General features: G+C 38.4%; 1 protein-coding gene across 2 annotated transcripts in view; it reads right to left on the reverse strand.

Moving 5' to 3' along the window:
* The window catches only part of SPDEF (SAM pointed domain containing ETS transcription factor), a 29,344-nt gene that overhangs the window by 10,890 nt on the left and 472 nt on the right, over positions 1-17,982 (reverse strand). The window contains exon 1 of one of the 2 annotated variants that reach the window (XM_088128489.1): positions 16,558-16,741. The exons of the other annotated variant lie outside the window; for it this stretch is intronic. Within the exon in view, the coding sequence (XP_087984615.1) occupies positions 16,558-16,636 (79 nt within the window). The 5' untranslated portion in view covers positions 16,637-16,741. Of the gene's footprint in view, positions 1-16,557; positions 16,742-17,982 lie in introns of those variants that run through there. 2 annotated transcript variants of the gene reach the window in all.

A 17,982-nucleotide genomic window follows, 5' to 3' on the forward strand; every position in this document is an offset into this window, starting at 1 on the left:
CAAATGTTGACCTGTCAGATGTTGTACAGAATTTCTCACTTCTTCTTTTGGCTAGGTGATTGTCCTCCCAGTTTGACTGATGGGAAGAACTGGAAATAAAATATTAGTGGGCATCATTTACAGAATATTAAGTTATATTAACTATGGCTTCGTTCCTAACCACAAACAACTCCCCCCCAGCAACCTTTTCTTTTCTTTTCTTTTCTTTTCTTTTCTTTTCTTTTCTTTTCTTTTCTTTTCTGCCATGTTCTCGTGACAATACCTTCATCTCATTCCCAACCTACACTTGAAGCAGCTTAGTCATCGATAGCTGTTCTGGTGTTAGCAGGCAACAAGCCATAGCAATTTTGCCATGGGTACAACCTGATGCAACTGACTGATCAATTCATCCATGTTACAGTCAGTGACTGGGATCAGTCCTATACCTATTGTCCACTTTAGAATGATGTGGCCATTTCTACTCCTCACCCCACCCTGGCACTATCCTTTAGGGCCATTCTCATTTGAGTAGATTCCAGAACTTTCAAACCAGGCTTTCCCTATTATTGAACAGGTGACCCCCCCCCCCCACTTGGAGACCTGGATCAGCCTTGTAGTAGTGGACCAAGGTTAACTGTAGTAGTTGACCAAAGAGACTGTGAAGTTAAAACAGGAGTTCCAACTCTATGGCACTTCATGATACAACCTTTTCCTTTTTTGTTATTGTGAGCCGCCCAGAGTCACCCGTTGGGGAAGATGGGGGGCATACAAGTTTAATAATACATACATAAACAAACAAACAAACAAACAAACCTCCCTACTATATTTGTCAGCTGTAGTTTGGGCTGCTTTGAATATAGATTTACTGCTGTTTTAAAAGAGGGTTACACCCATGTTTAAACAAAGCTGCACAGAGGTGGGGGGGTGATTCCTCAGTGTAGTGATGCTCCCTCTCACCACTCAAACCACCTGACCTATCTATCAGCTCTTTGTTGGGCTACTTTTAAACATGGGTTCGGTGCTCTTCTGAAAGAGTGGCAAACCTAGGTTTCATGCTCTTCAGAAGAATGCTATATCCAGTTTTAAAAGTAGCCTCCAAAGCAGCTGATGGTGGGGGGGGGGGGTCATGTGATGAAGTGAGATTTCTTCTGTTGCCAGGATTGCAGGGGGGTGAGATATGGCAGCACTAGGGGAAGAGTTAGTGGTTTATCCACCAGATCTTTGATCCCATGGAGCTCATCCTATCACTTGCTGTCTCTCCTAGACCATGCAATCAGCAAAGCTTGGAGTGATTTTTGACAAATGGCTAAGCTCACTGGTTTAGCCATATGTCAAAACTCACTTGCATAGAATCAAATAATTGCAATTTAGTACGTGCATTAGAGGCAGACAGAGTTTCAGATCATTAGTTGGATGTACATTGAACACCAACTTTGGCTTTAATGTTCAATCCGCAAACCTAACACATGTAACTTGGATTTATCTCCAAGTGAAATTAGCTAAGATTAGAATACCAACATTCTGGTGAGATGGCACGTTGGGCATCGCCACCATGAATCCACAATCCTGGAAATATTTTCACAAGCATTTGTGGGTAGGCAGTGAACTGCCTTTTTGTACTATATGTACACAACTGAGATTGAGTAAATGAACAATGTTTTCTTGAAGCATCCTTTGAAAAAATTAAGTCAGATCCTCTGAAGTGCGGCTAATGACAATTTCCACTTTTTGCCTTTCTCTCAAAGGGTATTCCTTTGCATGAGCAAAACTCAGCATGGAGGCAGAGAGATAGGGTATATCCAATGGGATCTTCGATTCTAATTCTGTTACACTCTGAAATCATATTCTGGTGGAACGTTTCAACTTGTCTTTCTTCTAATCTTTCATCATTTCCATCTGTCTTTGGTGGACAGTGGCTTGGGCTCAACAAGGAAATAGATGAGCTTGCTGGATTTCCATGGCAACCTTTGCAGCTGGCATGAACCAAACAGAAAGCCTGGCTATTCCTTGAAGGCTTAAAGTGTGTGGAGTGGGGATGACAGGCGGGGAGAGACAATCCCTCTGAAGTGAGAGTACAGTTAAAAGGCTGCTGTTGGGGACAGCATGCCGGAATGTACAAGCTGGAGTAGGTGGCTCGCAAGCATTCTTCTTTCCATGCGTTTGATTTGAGCTTCTACACAGAAGCTCAGATCAAACAAATAATTCACTCCCCTTCCCACTACACCCCCTGCCCCAATCTTTTGGAACAATACATACTCTAGAAATACTTAGCTGATCTCAAAGCTAAACATGCTTAATACTTGGATAGGAGACCATGAGAAAAGTCCAGAATTATAGCCTGGGCTGGGAAAGGCTCCTTCCACATTTTTGTTTAGAAAACTTTGTGGTTGAATCCTTGCAGTCATCAGGAATTCCCCAGGAATGCTGGCTGGGGAATTCTGGGAGTTGAAGTTCACACAGCCTGAAGTTGCCAAGATCAAGAAACACTGTTCTAGTGCATTAACAAACTAGAGGGTGAACATAGCAGTAATCATAGCAAAAGTAATCTACACAATGGTGTGGGGGGAGTCAAAAAAGTCAAGATGGTGGTTGTGGCAATATGATTAAACCCCTGCACTTTGGGGGCATGTACTAATGCTGCACAGGGTGAGGCTTTGATGCTGCTGCTGCTGAAACCTCCATCTTGACTTTTTTGAACCCTTCCACGTATACCACTGAATGTACATATGTCAGAAATTTCAAATGTTTCTGGTCTCCACTAGTCCAGGCTGTTGGCAACAATCCAATACAAATGTATCAGTGTGCAGAAGAGAATTTGTCTCATTCTCTCTACTTGAGTGCAAGTACATACATTCAGTTGTGAGTAAGCCAGTTAATTCAGTAAGAAATATTTCTAAACAGACCTATATAGGATTACACTGACATTATACCAGCTAAAGTTAGCACATTTCAGACATCCGTGGACCAAGCCCTGGCAGGCTAGATACATCCATTATCCAGAAAAAAAGCAGCTGCTCTTCTCTTCATTCAACAAGCTAATGAGTCACAAGATAGCTGCCTTGCATGGAAATAGATTTTGTTGAATTTGCAGGAATTTAATATTGAGGGGGAAAACAAACGAGCAGCCCCACTCCCCGAAAACCTGCTGAAGATTCAGCATGATCAGGCAGAATAAAATGGCCATTAGTGGGGAGTTGTGCCTCTTCCTGTTCAGAAATAGATTATTTGTTTATGAAGAATTTCAGCTCTGCTAAAATTCTAAAAGCAGTTTAAGTATGTTCAGGGGTAGAGGCCATCTTTGTACAGTGTTTAATAAAAATCAGGTACCTTGTAAATGTTTAACATAACAATGCAGGATTTTTTTCTCAAGTAGCATGCAATACAAATTTCAGAATAATTGTAGACATATAATAACCTCCTTCCTGAAAATATCCCAACAGGGGACACTTCACAAGGTAGATATTAAGAGTTTTACAAAACTTCCCCCACCCCATTTTAGCAATGAAATCATAGTAAATGGTCCTATTGTCAGAGAATGTGCAGTAATTTTCTCCCATCCATTTACAGCATCCCCCCTTTAGGATCTGGCCATCTTCTAGATTCATGGGAATTACAGCTTTCTGAAGGACAGCAGTGAAGTAATCTTTAGTGACTGTCAAAATAAAATATCTTTCGTACAGCAGTTTTATTTGAAGATGTGTCTTGCACACTTTGCCTCGGTTCAATGTGCTTTCCCCACCCCAAAAGCTTTGCTGCTGGGCCCCACAGGTTTCTATCCAGGAGCTGAAATCCATATCTGCTCCCCAGAAGGACAAGATATACTAAATACGAAATAATTAAATGCCACTATTTGCCACAGGCCAGAGATATATTATCCTGATTAGTCAATCAAAGGCAACAGCTAAAGGCCATGTTACAGTCTGAATTCCTCTTAAACCAAACTGGGAATACACATTCCCACTCCTCCTCCTCCTCCTGTTCATAATTTATCCCACTGCAGTATGGAGTTAGAAATTATGGAGTTAGAAAGAGAGAAAGAAAGGGAGAGTGAAAATATTTGCTTGAGGGAATTCTAATGTTATGAAGTTATTAAAAATTACAGAGAAGTTCTGTAATTCAGTCAGTACTTAGAACACTATGTAATCTTATTTTCTACAGACACATGTTATCTGACTATGATAACTAACCCATGAAATCAATATCCACAGCCTAGTTAAAATATAATAGTTTTTAATGAAATTGACTATCTGATCAAGTTTTAAAAAACTAGAATTAAGTTGATGAACCTAAAAATTAATACTAATCAAACTACAATGAAGAAACTAGTATTTTAAAATTATCACGGCCCTAGATCTTTAGAAGTCTGGATCTTCTTGCAAACATTGTATGAGAACAGCTTAACCTCTGCAAAGCACACTCTCCATTCCTTCTTTGCACAAGAAGTGCAAGTTAGTTTCAGCGTAGACTTCCTGACAAAGGGTACTTTTAATTGCCAGATATTTCAAACACATCACCTGAAAATCAAGAACAGATGCTCAAAGAGTTGTTCAGTTCAATGGCATATACTGAGTACAGTGACCTTTGGAGAATACTCAGTGAAAATATAGACTGCTAATATACAGTATGCATTTAGGAATCTAAAAAGCTGTTTTTGCCAGTTCTGATTACTTATTCATCTAGCTTAATACTTCTACTTTGATTGGTAGCAGGATTTTAAATAGAGGTCATTTCTATCACCTGCAACAAGGTGGTTTAGCTCAGAAGTGGACAACTTTGGGGGGGATCAAGGGCTATGCTCAGCCTTTAGGGCCTGCTGGAGTTTGTATTTCTGTAGGAAGGCACAGTCAAGACAAAAAAAAAAAATGAATGTACCCATGACCTTTGATTTAATATATTTTAAATTTGTTGGAACTTGGACAGCTTGTAAGCACTGCATATTCCCTCCCAAAGAACTAAGTTCCTTCTTTATATCTGGGTTATGGATTTCTAATCCATTAGGAGTTGTACTTCTGATTTCTCAGAGCTTCCTTAATGTGAGTGAATATTTGGATTCATCCGACTCATGATGATTTCCTCAGAATGAAATCATCCCCAAATCCACAGTCTTGTTGATAAAATGGGTGTCTTTATTGCCTTATAGGATTAAGTTCACGCAGAAGTATTAGGATATGAAATTGCTCAGATAGGTAACTGAACCTTCAAGGTTAAAGCAGAAAAAAAATGGAGTGTCTCATGCTACTGGTGTATTAATACTAGCATAGATTTTAGTATTCATAATCAAAGAGAAGTAATATTAAGCAAACTACAGGAATATCAACATCAAAACCCAAGCATTGAGAGGGGTCTGTTACAGTTGGAACAAAAAGGAGGCTTAATTGTACACCATGCTTAAAGATGTTTGTATAGTTTTGTGGGTGTGTAATCCTCTTTTTATATGTGTGCAATCAGTATGGTAGTGGTGGGAACCCATTGCCCTGCAGTTGATAATTCCCAGCAGAACCAAGCAAATGGGCAATGAAGAAGGATAGTTCAAAAATTTAGAGGGCTACCAATTCCTTTCCTTTGCTGCAAGAATTCTAGAGATCTTGCAAGATTTGCAGGCCAACCTGAATCAGTGCTAGAACAGAAGACCTGTTATTCTGAACAGATTGCTGCTGGTGCCTTCCTGCTCAGAGAGACAGACACAGAGAGAAACTATTTGTGTTTGTAAAGAAAATATAGGCCTCATAATTTGAGAAATAAAAGGGGTATGTGTCCCCTTATGTAACATACTCTCTCAAGTCTCAAAGAATTCTTTCATTCTTGCTAAGCGCATGAGGAACCATTAGGGTGCTGAAGGAGAGAAGAGTAACAAACATAATAATAAATCCAGGACATATGATCTTATGAACAGAGGCCTACACTTGCAGAACATATATGCATACTGTGAATGCATTTATAACAGATATGCAAACTTCATTGATCTGGAAACAGACTAGCCTGGAGAACTCTGGAATTATTCATGTCCCTCCAGACCACAGTGGACCTCCTCAGAAGTGTGCCATTCCAGCAGATGGTTTGGCATTTCTGGAAGGAAATCTTTTGAAGCAGAAGTGTTCAAGGTGCTCCAGGCAGAAGATTCCAGAAGAAACAGTGTATGGTACTGCAAAAATCTGGGCTATCATTAACTCTCTTTGCTACCATCTAGGGCATCATTCAGTTTTTTCAGCCCAAATATCCCTTACAGTCAGATTTGTTGAAGGCATGGGGTGAGTGTTGAAGGAGTAAGAGGGAGGCCAGTAGAGCCTTTTGTGCCTATGGGCTCCAAGATAGCTGCCTCCTCACTTTCACTATATTTGCACCACTGAACAGTTAATCCCTATTGAGAGCAGTTGTGGCTGTCTTTCCCATAGTTCAATATATTTGATGGTGCTTTTCTATTACATGCTAAAGAGCTCTCTCCCCAGAATTCTGGTGTATTTTGTCTCTGGCTTATATTTGTACACAATCACAATATATTTGTGTGTGTGATTGTGTACAAACCATGGATTGTGAATGGAGCATGAAGCAGAGAAATGTGGCACAAGCAGGGTATCCTGTTCCTGCCCAGAAATGTCTCAGACTTCTTCATTTTTTTTCATTTGTGACAATCACATGCTATCTGCCTGGTCATTTCAATCTAGAAGGGTTGGTGTACTTTGGATTCCGTGATTAAACAAAGCCATCTGTCTGGATCCTGGAAATGCGCCTTCTCTGTAGCAGGGTCTGCCCTCTGAAATGAGGTTCCCCCTGGAATTCAAATGGATCCCACCCTACTGGTTTTTCTAAGAGCAAGCCCTAAAGACCTGGCTCTTTGCCCAGGCCTTTGGCGAGGATGACTGACGCCCCTTTCTTCCTTTCTGTTGCCTTCCGGGTTTGTTTTCTTTGCCATCATTGTTCTTCTGTCTTGTGCTGTTTTTTGTGTGTTTTGTATTGTTTTTTGTTCTTAAATGTTTTTAACAACTGTAAATCACCCAGAGTCACTGGGAGTTGGGTAGCATATAAATTTAATATGTGGTGATGATGGTGATGGTGATGTTGTTATTAACTGACTGCCAATATCTTGGAATATGGGACTTCCTTCAACAAAGAAAATTCAATTATCAGAAATATGCCATAAATATTATTCTTTCATTTTTCTCCACAACTGCTTAATAGCCTGGTAAGTGTTAGATAACTTCATAGGTAATGCAACCCAAGTAGCTTTCATCACGCTTGCATCCTCCAGATGCAATTCTCAAAAGTCTGCTGAGGGAAGTACTGTATGCTGCTAGAGAAATAGTTCTGCTCTGTCTAATCTAAAGCCTTTGTACTCATGAATAGAATGCTCTGAACCTCAGGTCTGTATCAGCATGCATTGTCTGAAATGCTGATGTGCAGGTGGCATGTTGTGTTTTCCTGAACAGGATGTGGATGGCCTGAGCATGGTAAGTGACAGAGAGAGGCCAACTGGCAGCTGCGGCCCTGTTAACATCAAGCCCACAAAACGTCTCACATCCTATCTTCTTTGTTACCTCTTTTGCTTGTGGTCAAGGCAGGAGCGTGATCTAATCCCACTTCCAAGCAATTCCCCACTGTCATAATTTGGCAAATGGCTTTCTTAGGACTCAGGGCTTGCAAGCTGTTACCAGATTCCCTTTTGTTCTGGACGCCATATGGGGGCTGGATTTAGGCAAGATTTACTGAAGCCTTAATTTAATCCAGAACAAATAAACTAGAGATTTGGAGTTGGGCAATATCTCTCTGGGAAACATAGAGACGGAAGCCTCTTCCCAGTGGGGATTCCTAGCATTTAAGGTATTACAAAAAAAAAAAAAACACCACACAGCAGAATTTTCACAGCTGTCATTGTCACTGGCATATTCTCTGGTCTACAAAAAGCTAAGTTTATAAAATGTCTTGCTAGAAAATATGTATAATCTTAGCAGTACCAAAAAATGACATTTTTGGATAGACTGGTCATCAAATCCAAGTCCATATTAATTATGCAATATCTAAACTGGTCTCTATTCAGCCCCCAACATCACCATAATCAATCAATAGATCAGTGCATCCTTCTTTATAACATTGATATTGCATCAATAATTCAGAACTTCTTTTTCTTAGAATACACCAAGTGACACCTAACTTCACTGGTTGTGCACTGCAGTTGCTTCTATTGAAATTTATCTTGTGCTATTTGTGTTGCGGGTTAATATTTCTAATTGATTTCAGAGAGGTTGCCTCAGAAGTTGCTGAACTACAATTTCCAGCATTTCCCAACACTGGCCCTGTTGGCTAGGGAACTACTGGAAGTTGTATTTCAGCTATCTAGACTTAAGGGGAACAACTTATAGTGATTTTGCTGCTATAAACCCTAAATAAGAGTAATTTGTTTAGTGCCCCGGGTGATATAAAGTCAAGTATCCTTCTTCCTGGGCATTATATTGTATTTTACTTCATTTTAATTTAATTTAATTTTTATACTGCCAGACTCAGTGGCATTTCAGTGAATTTATGTGCATCAGACAGGAAATATACTGGTAAGAGCTAACAGATCTGTTTGAATTCCTGTAGAACAAGAAGGAATAAGTTCAACAAAGATTATATCCTCCTTGAAAACCAAACTCTTGAGAAAAATCCATTTGCTGCCATGTTGAATGGTCCTCCAGTTTTTTTAAGACATTATAGCCAAAGCACATAGCCCCAACTCTAGCTGTAGAGGGAGGGAGGGAGGGAGGGAGGGAGGGAGGGAGGAAGGAAGGAAGGAAGGAAGGAAGGACCACTGCAATTCCAGTTCCCAACTCAGCTGTTCCTAACAAGATGGCAGAACTATCAAGCAGGAGAGGGGGAAATGATGGTTTGAGTGACTAAGGAGGTAAGGAGAAAGTGTTGAGGGGCTTAGTACTACAAGTCTCATGTCTCAGAGGTGAGTGGGAAGGAGGCTACATCTGATTCTGAAAAAACAGTGCCTGAGGTCTGGGAAAAAAACCAAGCCAGGAGGAACAGTATCTCTAGGTTATGGGAGTGAAAAGCCTAAATAAGCTCAGAATAAAATATACTGTACTCTAAGGGTGGAGATCTTTGTTTAGTTTTCTCTGGCTTTGGCATACATTCTTTGCTGCCAGTCTTTATGGGATAGGTGGATATTTGTTTACCTGGAGAAGCTGCTCCAAACAAGGTGGTTCACTGCCACAGCAAACTAAAGTGAGAGTGAGAGTCCGAAGCAATAAATTCCTTTTCAAGGCCAACTCAACAGCTGTTTAAGATATGAAACATCAGCTCTTAGAGAGACACCCAGGAAATCATATTGGCAGCAAAACTGAGGCTCTATGAGTCACCCCAAGTCAAAAAGACACACAATTCACATGTTTCTTCCTTTTAGCAATTTCCCTTCTTTGTTTCCATAAAACATTTCTCCTTTTTGAAACATTATTTTATCTCAAATCCTCATTAAAAATTAATAACATGACCACAGTAATTATATTCTCTCTGAATCCAAAAACAACACAATTCAAAACAATACAATAGAACATACAATGTTCACTGAAATAAAATAAAAATCAAATAAACACTAATTACAATTTACTCATTACCAGAAACAGAACAAGCGGGAACAATCTGTCTTTGAAGTCCATCCAGAAAAGTCTGGTTTTCACTAAATTAACAAAGGCTTACACCAAGGGGCCACTCTAGGTTTCAGGTTGAGGCTGTTCTATGGTGAAAAAGCAGAACTTTCTGGCCTCAGCCCATTCACCTTATACCACTGGGGCAAAATTTACATCACATGAAGCATGATTTGCTTAATTAATCAGCCACAGTATATTAAACCACACTAAGCCATAAACCATAATTTACAAACCATAATGAACCAAATTCACCTAAAATGATGAATCATAAGCAAGCAAGCCATGTTTTGCCTCAGCATGACATATAAACCAAACCATATTCTATTTTCCGCTCTGCTCCTTTTATTAGGGGTGTGTGGACTGGTTCCTGTCTGATTTGAAGCATTGAGTTGGGTTATTTCAATGTCATTTTTAAAAGGGAAACTGCACATGTGCAAAGCCCTTCTGAACTATTGCACCAGTTTAGAGGCATTGGATTCAATCTAATAATTCTAATTTAACTTTCTGGTTCAATTCAAAGTTCAATTCAATTTGTAGATGTGATCAAGTTGCTATTGAATCTCCATATTAAAGCTTTACACAACTCTACTTTTTATCTATATCATCTCTCTTTTTCATGCCCTTGGAATCATAGTAGCATATATATGATTAGTAGTACATTAGTTATGCCAGGGACATTAGATGTGCCAACTATGAATTTGCATGCTACAGATGAGTTCTCAGTGCATATATTAATTGCTTAAAGGCCAGAACCTTTCAGATGCAATCCGATTCCTTGGGGTTTAAACAAACAGTGATTAATCATGGAACAGTTATGTGTTTTTTTCTCTTTGTACTTCCTCATTGTCAGTCCCAGTACCTTGGAGAGAGCTTGAGACTAAAGTCAAGTCATCTTGTACGTAAATTAACTATTTTGTGATTTGACCCGATCTTGTGTAACAAGGAAATGTAATGGCAATGACGTTGGGAGATCACCACTTCACACCAAAATGATAGATGGAATTTGGAAACAGGCACAGATATCAGCATCCTAAACATCTGAGTTTTTATTTTGTAAGAAAGCAAGTGCTGTGGAAAAGTTAACATCAGAATGGAGAGCTAATTAAGTTTCCAAGAATAAAACAAGCTTTTGTTTAAATACTGTAACTGACCAAACAGTTCAAATCGATCTAGAACCTTACATAAATGTTTTTCATGTAGTATAGTAAGACTGTCTGTATTCTAACAGTTGCTAACATTAGATCTAGTGTATGTTCCTGATGCACTTTTTAAATTGATTACTAGTTACTTATTTATTACATTTAAATCTCACCATTTTTGTAAGAGCTCAAGAAAAAGAGTATCTCTTTTCTAGAGACTCTCATGAATGGGAGTCTCTCCTAATACAGTATTATTCCTACAACAGTGAGCCAGTAATGAACATTGGGTAGGGAGAAAGTGAGCTCTGAAAATCAGCCAGAGAGCTTCATGAATGAGTGGAGTAGGACCATGGGATCAAAAGGCTTGTTCTCCATAACCCCTAGGCCTTGCAATCACCGACAAAGGCAAGCTATGCTGGGGACAGCCACAAAACACGCCTTTAAGATGCAGCCCCTTGTTGTGAACTGCCTTCCCTGAGGACGCCTGACAGGGATCCACTCCAAGATCTTTCCAGACAAAATACTTTTTTATTCTCATGGTGTTCTAAATCTGTTATAGGCAAGCTTACATCATGCTGTGTTTTAGTGTGGCTGGTAGGAATGGCCTGCTTGATACTAGTTTCCAACTTGTATTTCTACATTATAATTCTCCTAATGTTCTTTATACAAAACTATATTCATGTAGATTTGGCAATAAATAAATAAATACATATAAATAAATAAATAAAGTAATATACATGAATTAATATTTTCCATTCTGTGACATGCCTCAAAGTGTTGCTTCTCATATTTCTTTATCCATATCCTGATCTTCCAGTGAAGAAAAAGTCTAAAAATCTAAATCTACTATATCTGAACTGCAAAAATACAGATGACCACTAGATAGCAGCAAAGAGAGACATGAAACTACCTCTGTGGAGCTTTGTGGTCCTAACCAAATTTCTCTGAATGTGTTTCTTTTGCAGGGAGCCCAAAGTACTATGGGTAGCTTCCAGTAAACAATTTTCAAACTGTGTCACTGACCTATTATGCATGTAAAAACAAACACTCATTTTATGCACAGTTATGATGAATCAATCATTTGGAGGAAGATATTTCAAAGACAGCATTAGATGAGGTACAGAGGAAAAGTTATCTCAGAGCCAAACATGTAGTCCAGTATTGTATGGTTATGACTCTCATTTAAAATAGCAGTGGAGAGGAATGTAATTAGAGTATCATATCTAAACTAGATGAAATGCAAATGTTGACTCACCAATTTGTAATTTTATTTACATAGTTAGAAGCATATTGTACTTACATAAAGGTCAAGGAGAAAAAAAGGAAGGAAGGAAGGAAGGAAGGAAGGAAGGAAGGAAGGAAGGAAGGAAGGAAGGAAGGAAGGAAGGAAGGAAGGAAGGAAGGAAGGAAGTTTCCTGTGCAGAATTATTAAAAAGAAAACAACCCTGTGCAATCAATCATATGCAAAATTTGAGGGCAAGAAATCTTCAATCTTGAAGTGTTATCTCCAAGTAAAACTATAAATTATCTCAGATACTCAACCTTTCCCTTTCTGCTATGGAGAATCTTTTTGCTTAATATTTTCCTCAGCTGAGGTTTAAGCCTAACACAGTTTTAGGTAATGGATGACCCGCTAAATAGTACTGGAATCCAGTGAGTCCCAGCCAATATAATCAATAGTCTGGGGTGATGGAATTGTAGTCAAACAAGAGAGTTCCTAAATTCTGGCCTAACATCAGATATTTACAATAATTATCCAGACAACTTGAATAGTGAGAGGAATAGAAGAAAGTAGCAATATGATTGTTTAAAACATGGTTAAAACTGCTGATAATATTGTCTCATTGCATTTTGGTCACCCACAAAATTTACTGAGTTACAAATAAACAAGCTAAATAAAGATGAGACAAGGAAGCAGTGCAAAATAGCAAACCCCACAAGTGAGTGGATCCAGCTCTACTTCAAGCTACCATATTAATATACTGAACATGCTACACCTGCACCCTCCACCTAAGAATAATGTAGGCTAAAAATGAAGAATGAGAATGGAACCAATAATTTCTTTAAAATTCTATAGGGAAAATTAATCCTTAACTGTACCCCTTTGGGACAGGTGTCCTCCTGTCAAATGGTGTTCCAACACAGAGCATGCTTTTAAAGTGTCATTTTTGTAATATAATCTGCTTGTTCCACTTCACTACTCCAGCCTAAAATCCCAGTCAGTTGATCCACAGTGAACTGAAAATGTGTTTGTCAAGTATCTGGCATGGACAAGTTCCAAGAGAAACTCTCTTTTCATACCGATGTATTATTCAGCTCTGATATGTCCTTTTGCCTATGTTCAAAGCAGTTCATATATAAAACATTTTAAAAGCTTTTTAGAATCCCACAAAAAAGCACTAAATTCCAGTTATTTGAACCAGAATAGTGTTTTACACTGTGGAGCTGTTCAGATCTGAAGTCCAGTCACCCTACAGAATTGTCACATTCTGTCCTTGGCTTAGGCAGTCTGTCATTTTCTTCCACTGTTTTCCACAAAGCCCAGATTGCTTTTATTAAAAACAGAGAATAACGCCTACTCCAGATAATTAATTAAACTTAATTCCATTAGCAAATAGTTTGGTTTAGGAGGAATTGCATAGCAAAGCTCTGTAAGTAAACATATGCGAATTGACAACACTGCTGGAAGCCCAGGAGATGGAAGCTCAGGGAGTCTGTGTGAATACACGCATATGCACCCAGTCTTCCAGTGACTTAAAACTTGGCAGGTCTTCTGTGCTTTTTAAACTTTAAATGAAAACTGGGCACCAAAACCAATGCAACTTAACCACCAATCATTCCAAATCCAGATTGCCAGGTTGTGTTTGGCATAGCAGGAAACAAGTTGCGATGAAGGTTTTTTGAAAGATACCAAATTATAGAAATGTATGCCTACCCAGCTGTGTTCAGGTCTTCTTAAAAAGCATAGACCATTCTCCAGCCATGAAATGCAGTTAAGTTAAATGCAGTTAAGACAAGAATAAGACTGAACAAAATAAGTACAGCGAATAAAAATACAAATCCCAAATATCAGGGGGAAATGCAATGGAAGCAAAAAAAGCAAACTGGATTTCTGATTGCTTCTTGGCCCCTTTCTTGTGTTGAGAATACTAGACATGGTAATATAGATATATCCCATGGAACCAAGAATTTGGCTGATTTTAAAGTATGGAAAAGGGTTTTTCTTACAACTTTCACTAGTGCAACTTCCCTTTCCTGTTTGCTCATCCTAGCCCTCCTCTCAAACTTTATAAAATTTCTTCACAGTTTATCAAGGCTTTACAGTTTATCTGGATCTGGAATGGAAAAATATTTTGCAATCCTGTCTCATATTATTATAGCAAAAGTTTTCATTTTAAATTTTTACCCCACCCCCCAAATCTAGGAGTTATATTCTTTCTGTAGGACACATCTGAAGTCCCTAATGCTTCATATTAGGCTTAATAGTAATGTCTGACAATCCTGTTTCATCTGGCACAGTTGAAATATTTTGGGTTCCATCAATTAAACAGTGTCATCTGAAGGGACTTAGGAAGCGAGCCTTCTCTGTCATGGTGTCTGCCTCCTGAAACAGCTTCCCCCGGGGAGATTTGTATTCCCCTACCTTGGCCTCATTTAGAAAGGGTCTTAAAACCTGATTCTTCACCCAGGCCTTGGGATACGTTGGGTGGTGGGTCTGTTGTAGGAATATTGTATGTGTGGGAAGGTGCTGATTTTACTCTTTCTGGATGCTCAACATTTTTCTTCTCTAGCTGTTATTGCTAATTTGCTTTTAATATTGTACATGACCTAGAGTTGCTATGGAATCAAGTAGACTTACAAATTTTGATAAATAAATAAATAGCCTAATGTTAGGTTGGTTTTAAGTTTGTTCCCAGCTTTCAAAATCTAGAAGGTTGGAACAAAAATAAGCAAACTCCTATTAGCTGGTGTAGAGGGAAAGGCAATATTTTACTAGGGGTTTATGTGATTGGACATGGAAGATACTTTGCTATCCGAGGAACTGAATTTCAAGAGTATTTTGCTTTATAGTACAGTGTCCATGTCTATCCAAAAGATTGCAACCTACGCTTATAGGATAATATTGCACCTTGGTTCAAAAGGGAACATTATTTTAGTTGTCAAACATTTTAAATACCAGATTTTTGAATGAGGATTGAGATACACAGAAATATATATATATATGAAATTCAACACCTACTATAGCCAATGTACATATTTCCATCACAGACTAAACATTACATTGTGATTATTTGACTTCATTGTCATTGTGAATTCACATAACTTGGAAAGCCCAGTCACTATATGAACCTCTCTAAGATCAGAATTTTCATTTCGTTAACATAATGAGGGATGTAAGTGAGATCTCCTTCACAACATGTCAAAGGAAAAAAGACATGTAAGTCTTTGAGAACTGTCCCTGGTTCTGATCCACACCTATTCAAAACAAGCTTGGTCAGCTACATTTATAATTGGAGGTCTAGGAATATAATTATCTGCAGCTGCGTGAATTTATATTATGCTTGAGAAAATGCTAATAAGAAAAGTAAGATGTGAGCTTTTGAAATGGAACTAAACTGAGATACTTCTGATTGCTTCTTTTCAGATGTGAGGTGCACTATACCTCAGGTTGATCATTAACCCATCACAGGGAACTAAGAATCCAACACATTAATAGATTTAATATTGATGGTACAGTAGCTTCTTCATCATTATTACATTTGTGATTTGTTTATAATTCCCCACAACACTTTTAAGAAACAAACCTAAGAACCTGTGTCATCTCCCCAATATAGGACGTCCCAATAAAAGCACCAGTCCAGCTATCTCAGAGAGGTGGCAGTATTGTCCCCACTTTGTAGGTGGAAAACTGGGGAAAAGGAGAATGAAATTTTGATTCCAAATTTTTAGATACTCACAAGTCCCAAGTGAGTATTAAATGATTTTGTTTCTTTTTAAAACCCAGGTAAGGTATCTTCAACTCAGTGGGTGAAAAATTATTTCACCATATTGCTAAAGTTTCTCACTCCACATTAACATAGTCATATTGTAACTACAGAATCTTATTATACATTGTTCATAGCTATATTAACAATAAAAAACCACTCACTCCTATACTGATTCTATACTAAACTGTTCACATTGCAGCTTATCACTATTGAACACATTGTGCTCAAAATTATGCAAAGAACAAGAAGGAATCCTTAAGCCAATGATATGCTATATAAATAAAAGGATTCATCCTAAGTATTTATAAGAATAACTATGAATAGAACACATTGAATCACTCACTGATCCACTTTTATATTTCCCATGTCCTAGCTATATTATTATTTATTGGTATTCTTTTGTTGTTGTTATTAAGGTACAATTATGAATAGCTTTGGGCAGAATACTTGACTCATACTCTCACAACTGCCTAGAATGGGTCCATATGCCCATTTTACAGGTGAAGAATTGAGACTGGGAAAGACTGATTTGCTCTATATTATCCAATGTGCTCACTCTGAAAATTGATTAAAGCTCTGATCTTCAAAATTTTCACAATCAAAGAACAAACATTTTGGTACCACAATATTTTTTAATGGCAATGATGACATTTTATATCCAATAGAAAGCCTAAGAAGTAAGCAAAATTTAGTGTAGAAAAAAGCAAACATATTTTTCTTAATATGTTTAATATTAAGAGATTAATATTAATATTAATATTTAATATTAAATAGAGACATATTCCAGTGAATCATTTCTGGGACCATTCCTTTATATGTTCTCACCTTTATGTCTCCCCAGGATTTCATTCTCAATTTTCAGTTGATCACCCAATCTCCCTCCAAGGAAATTCTCTATGTTCATCTTCCAGAAATTAACACCATGTGTTTGAAGAAATGCTCATGTTGTCTTAGATCTTCAGTCCTATCTCTAGATCAGAAGAGGTGGCAACCAACATCCAGGAATTCACCTGGATCACTGCTGAGATGCATGTATGATGACATCCCCTATTCTGAGTTGGCTTTGATGTTCATATGCTTTTGCATACACAAGTCTCCATGTCCAGGGTCAGAGTGCCCTCTCTCCACCTGCACTCTATTGATTACCTCTGAGATGAAAACAGTATGGGGAGTGGTCCAAATGTCAACTGAGCATAAACCTGAGCATGCCCCAGCTGGGCAGCAGAGCTTGATGTTCTCCTCAAAATGCTGAGAAGCCCCTATTTTAAAACCCTCTTCCCTCTCCTGGGAAGCCACTTGCCCGACAAGGATCCTGGACCCATGAGAAATGGTTGTGAAGGATTTGGCAGGTGAGCTGTCATTTGTGTTTCACTAACCAAGCATAACCACAGAAAGAAAAAATCAATTAATGATGCCAATTTGCTTGTGGTTTGAGGGTGGGAAATGAGAGGTTGCTGACATGAGGAGTGGGGAGAAAAATATATTGCAAAATGCAAATTATTAATGGATATCTTCCACCCCCCAGCAGTCACTATTTATTTACTTATTTATTACAAGTATATTAGGTATCCATTAAAGGGAGCAGTATTTTGTTTTTATGTGTTAATATCTGTTCCTCTCAAGCCACATGGCACCAGAGCTGACTCCCATCATAGCGCACTGGTGACATCCTGAGATCAGCAAAGTTAGTACAATCTACATAGAGACATTGTACCCAAGCCCTTGAATTCCAGTTCCTTCTTCTAAGGCTGTATCTTGGCTATCATTCTCTATATGTCTAACATGGAAGGAAGCAAAAGAAGTATCAAACTATTCCTGGCTAAGGAGGAACAATGGACAAAGAAAGAGTCTGTTCCAATACAACTTCTGTAATATACAAGGCAGTTACCACAAACTGTAGATTATTAGGTGTGCATATTAATGCAACACATATGGCCCACAATGTAATGACATGTCAGTACTGAATTGGCACTAGTTCACTGAACTGCAGATTTGTGCCTAATGGAGAGCATTTGTGACTACATAACTATACCACGTCAGCAAAGCAGTAAGAAAGGGATTAGCCATTCAATTTGAAAAGGTTGTTGAATATCCCAGGGATACTTCAGTGAATTGTTCTCTAATTGCAAAGAATGGAAAAAGCACTCAGTGAGCTGGCGTTCAGCTGTAGTGAAGATAGGAAACACATAAGGATTGGCCAACAAATCTTAAAATCTTGATCATTCTCCTTGAAGACTTTGCAGAAAGAAG

This window comes from Python bivittatus, unplaced genomic scaffold, assembly GCF_059951505.1.
Source record: "Python bivittatus isolate LINGU-HERP-01145 unplaced genomic scaffold, Pbiv_v1 ctg000700_np1212, whole genome shotgun sequence".
Classification (NCBI taxonomy): domain Eukaryota; kingdom Metazoa; phylum Chordata; class Lepidosauria; order Squamata; family Pythonidae; genus Python; species Python bivittatus.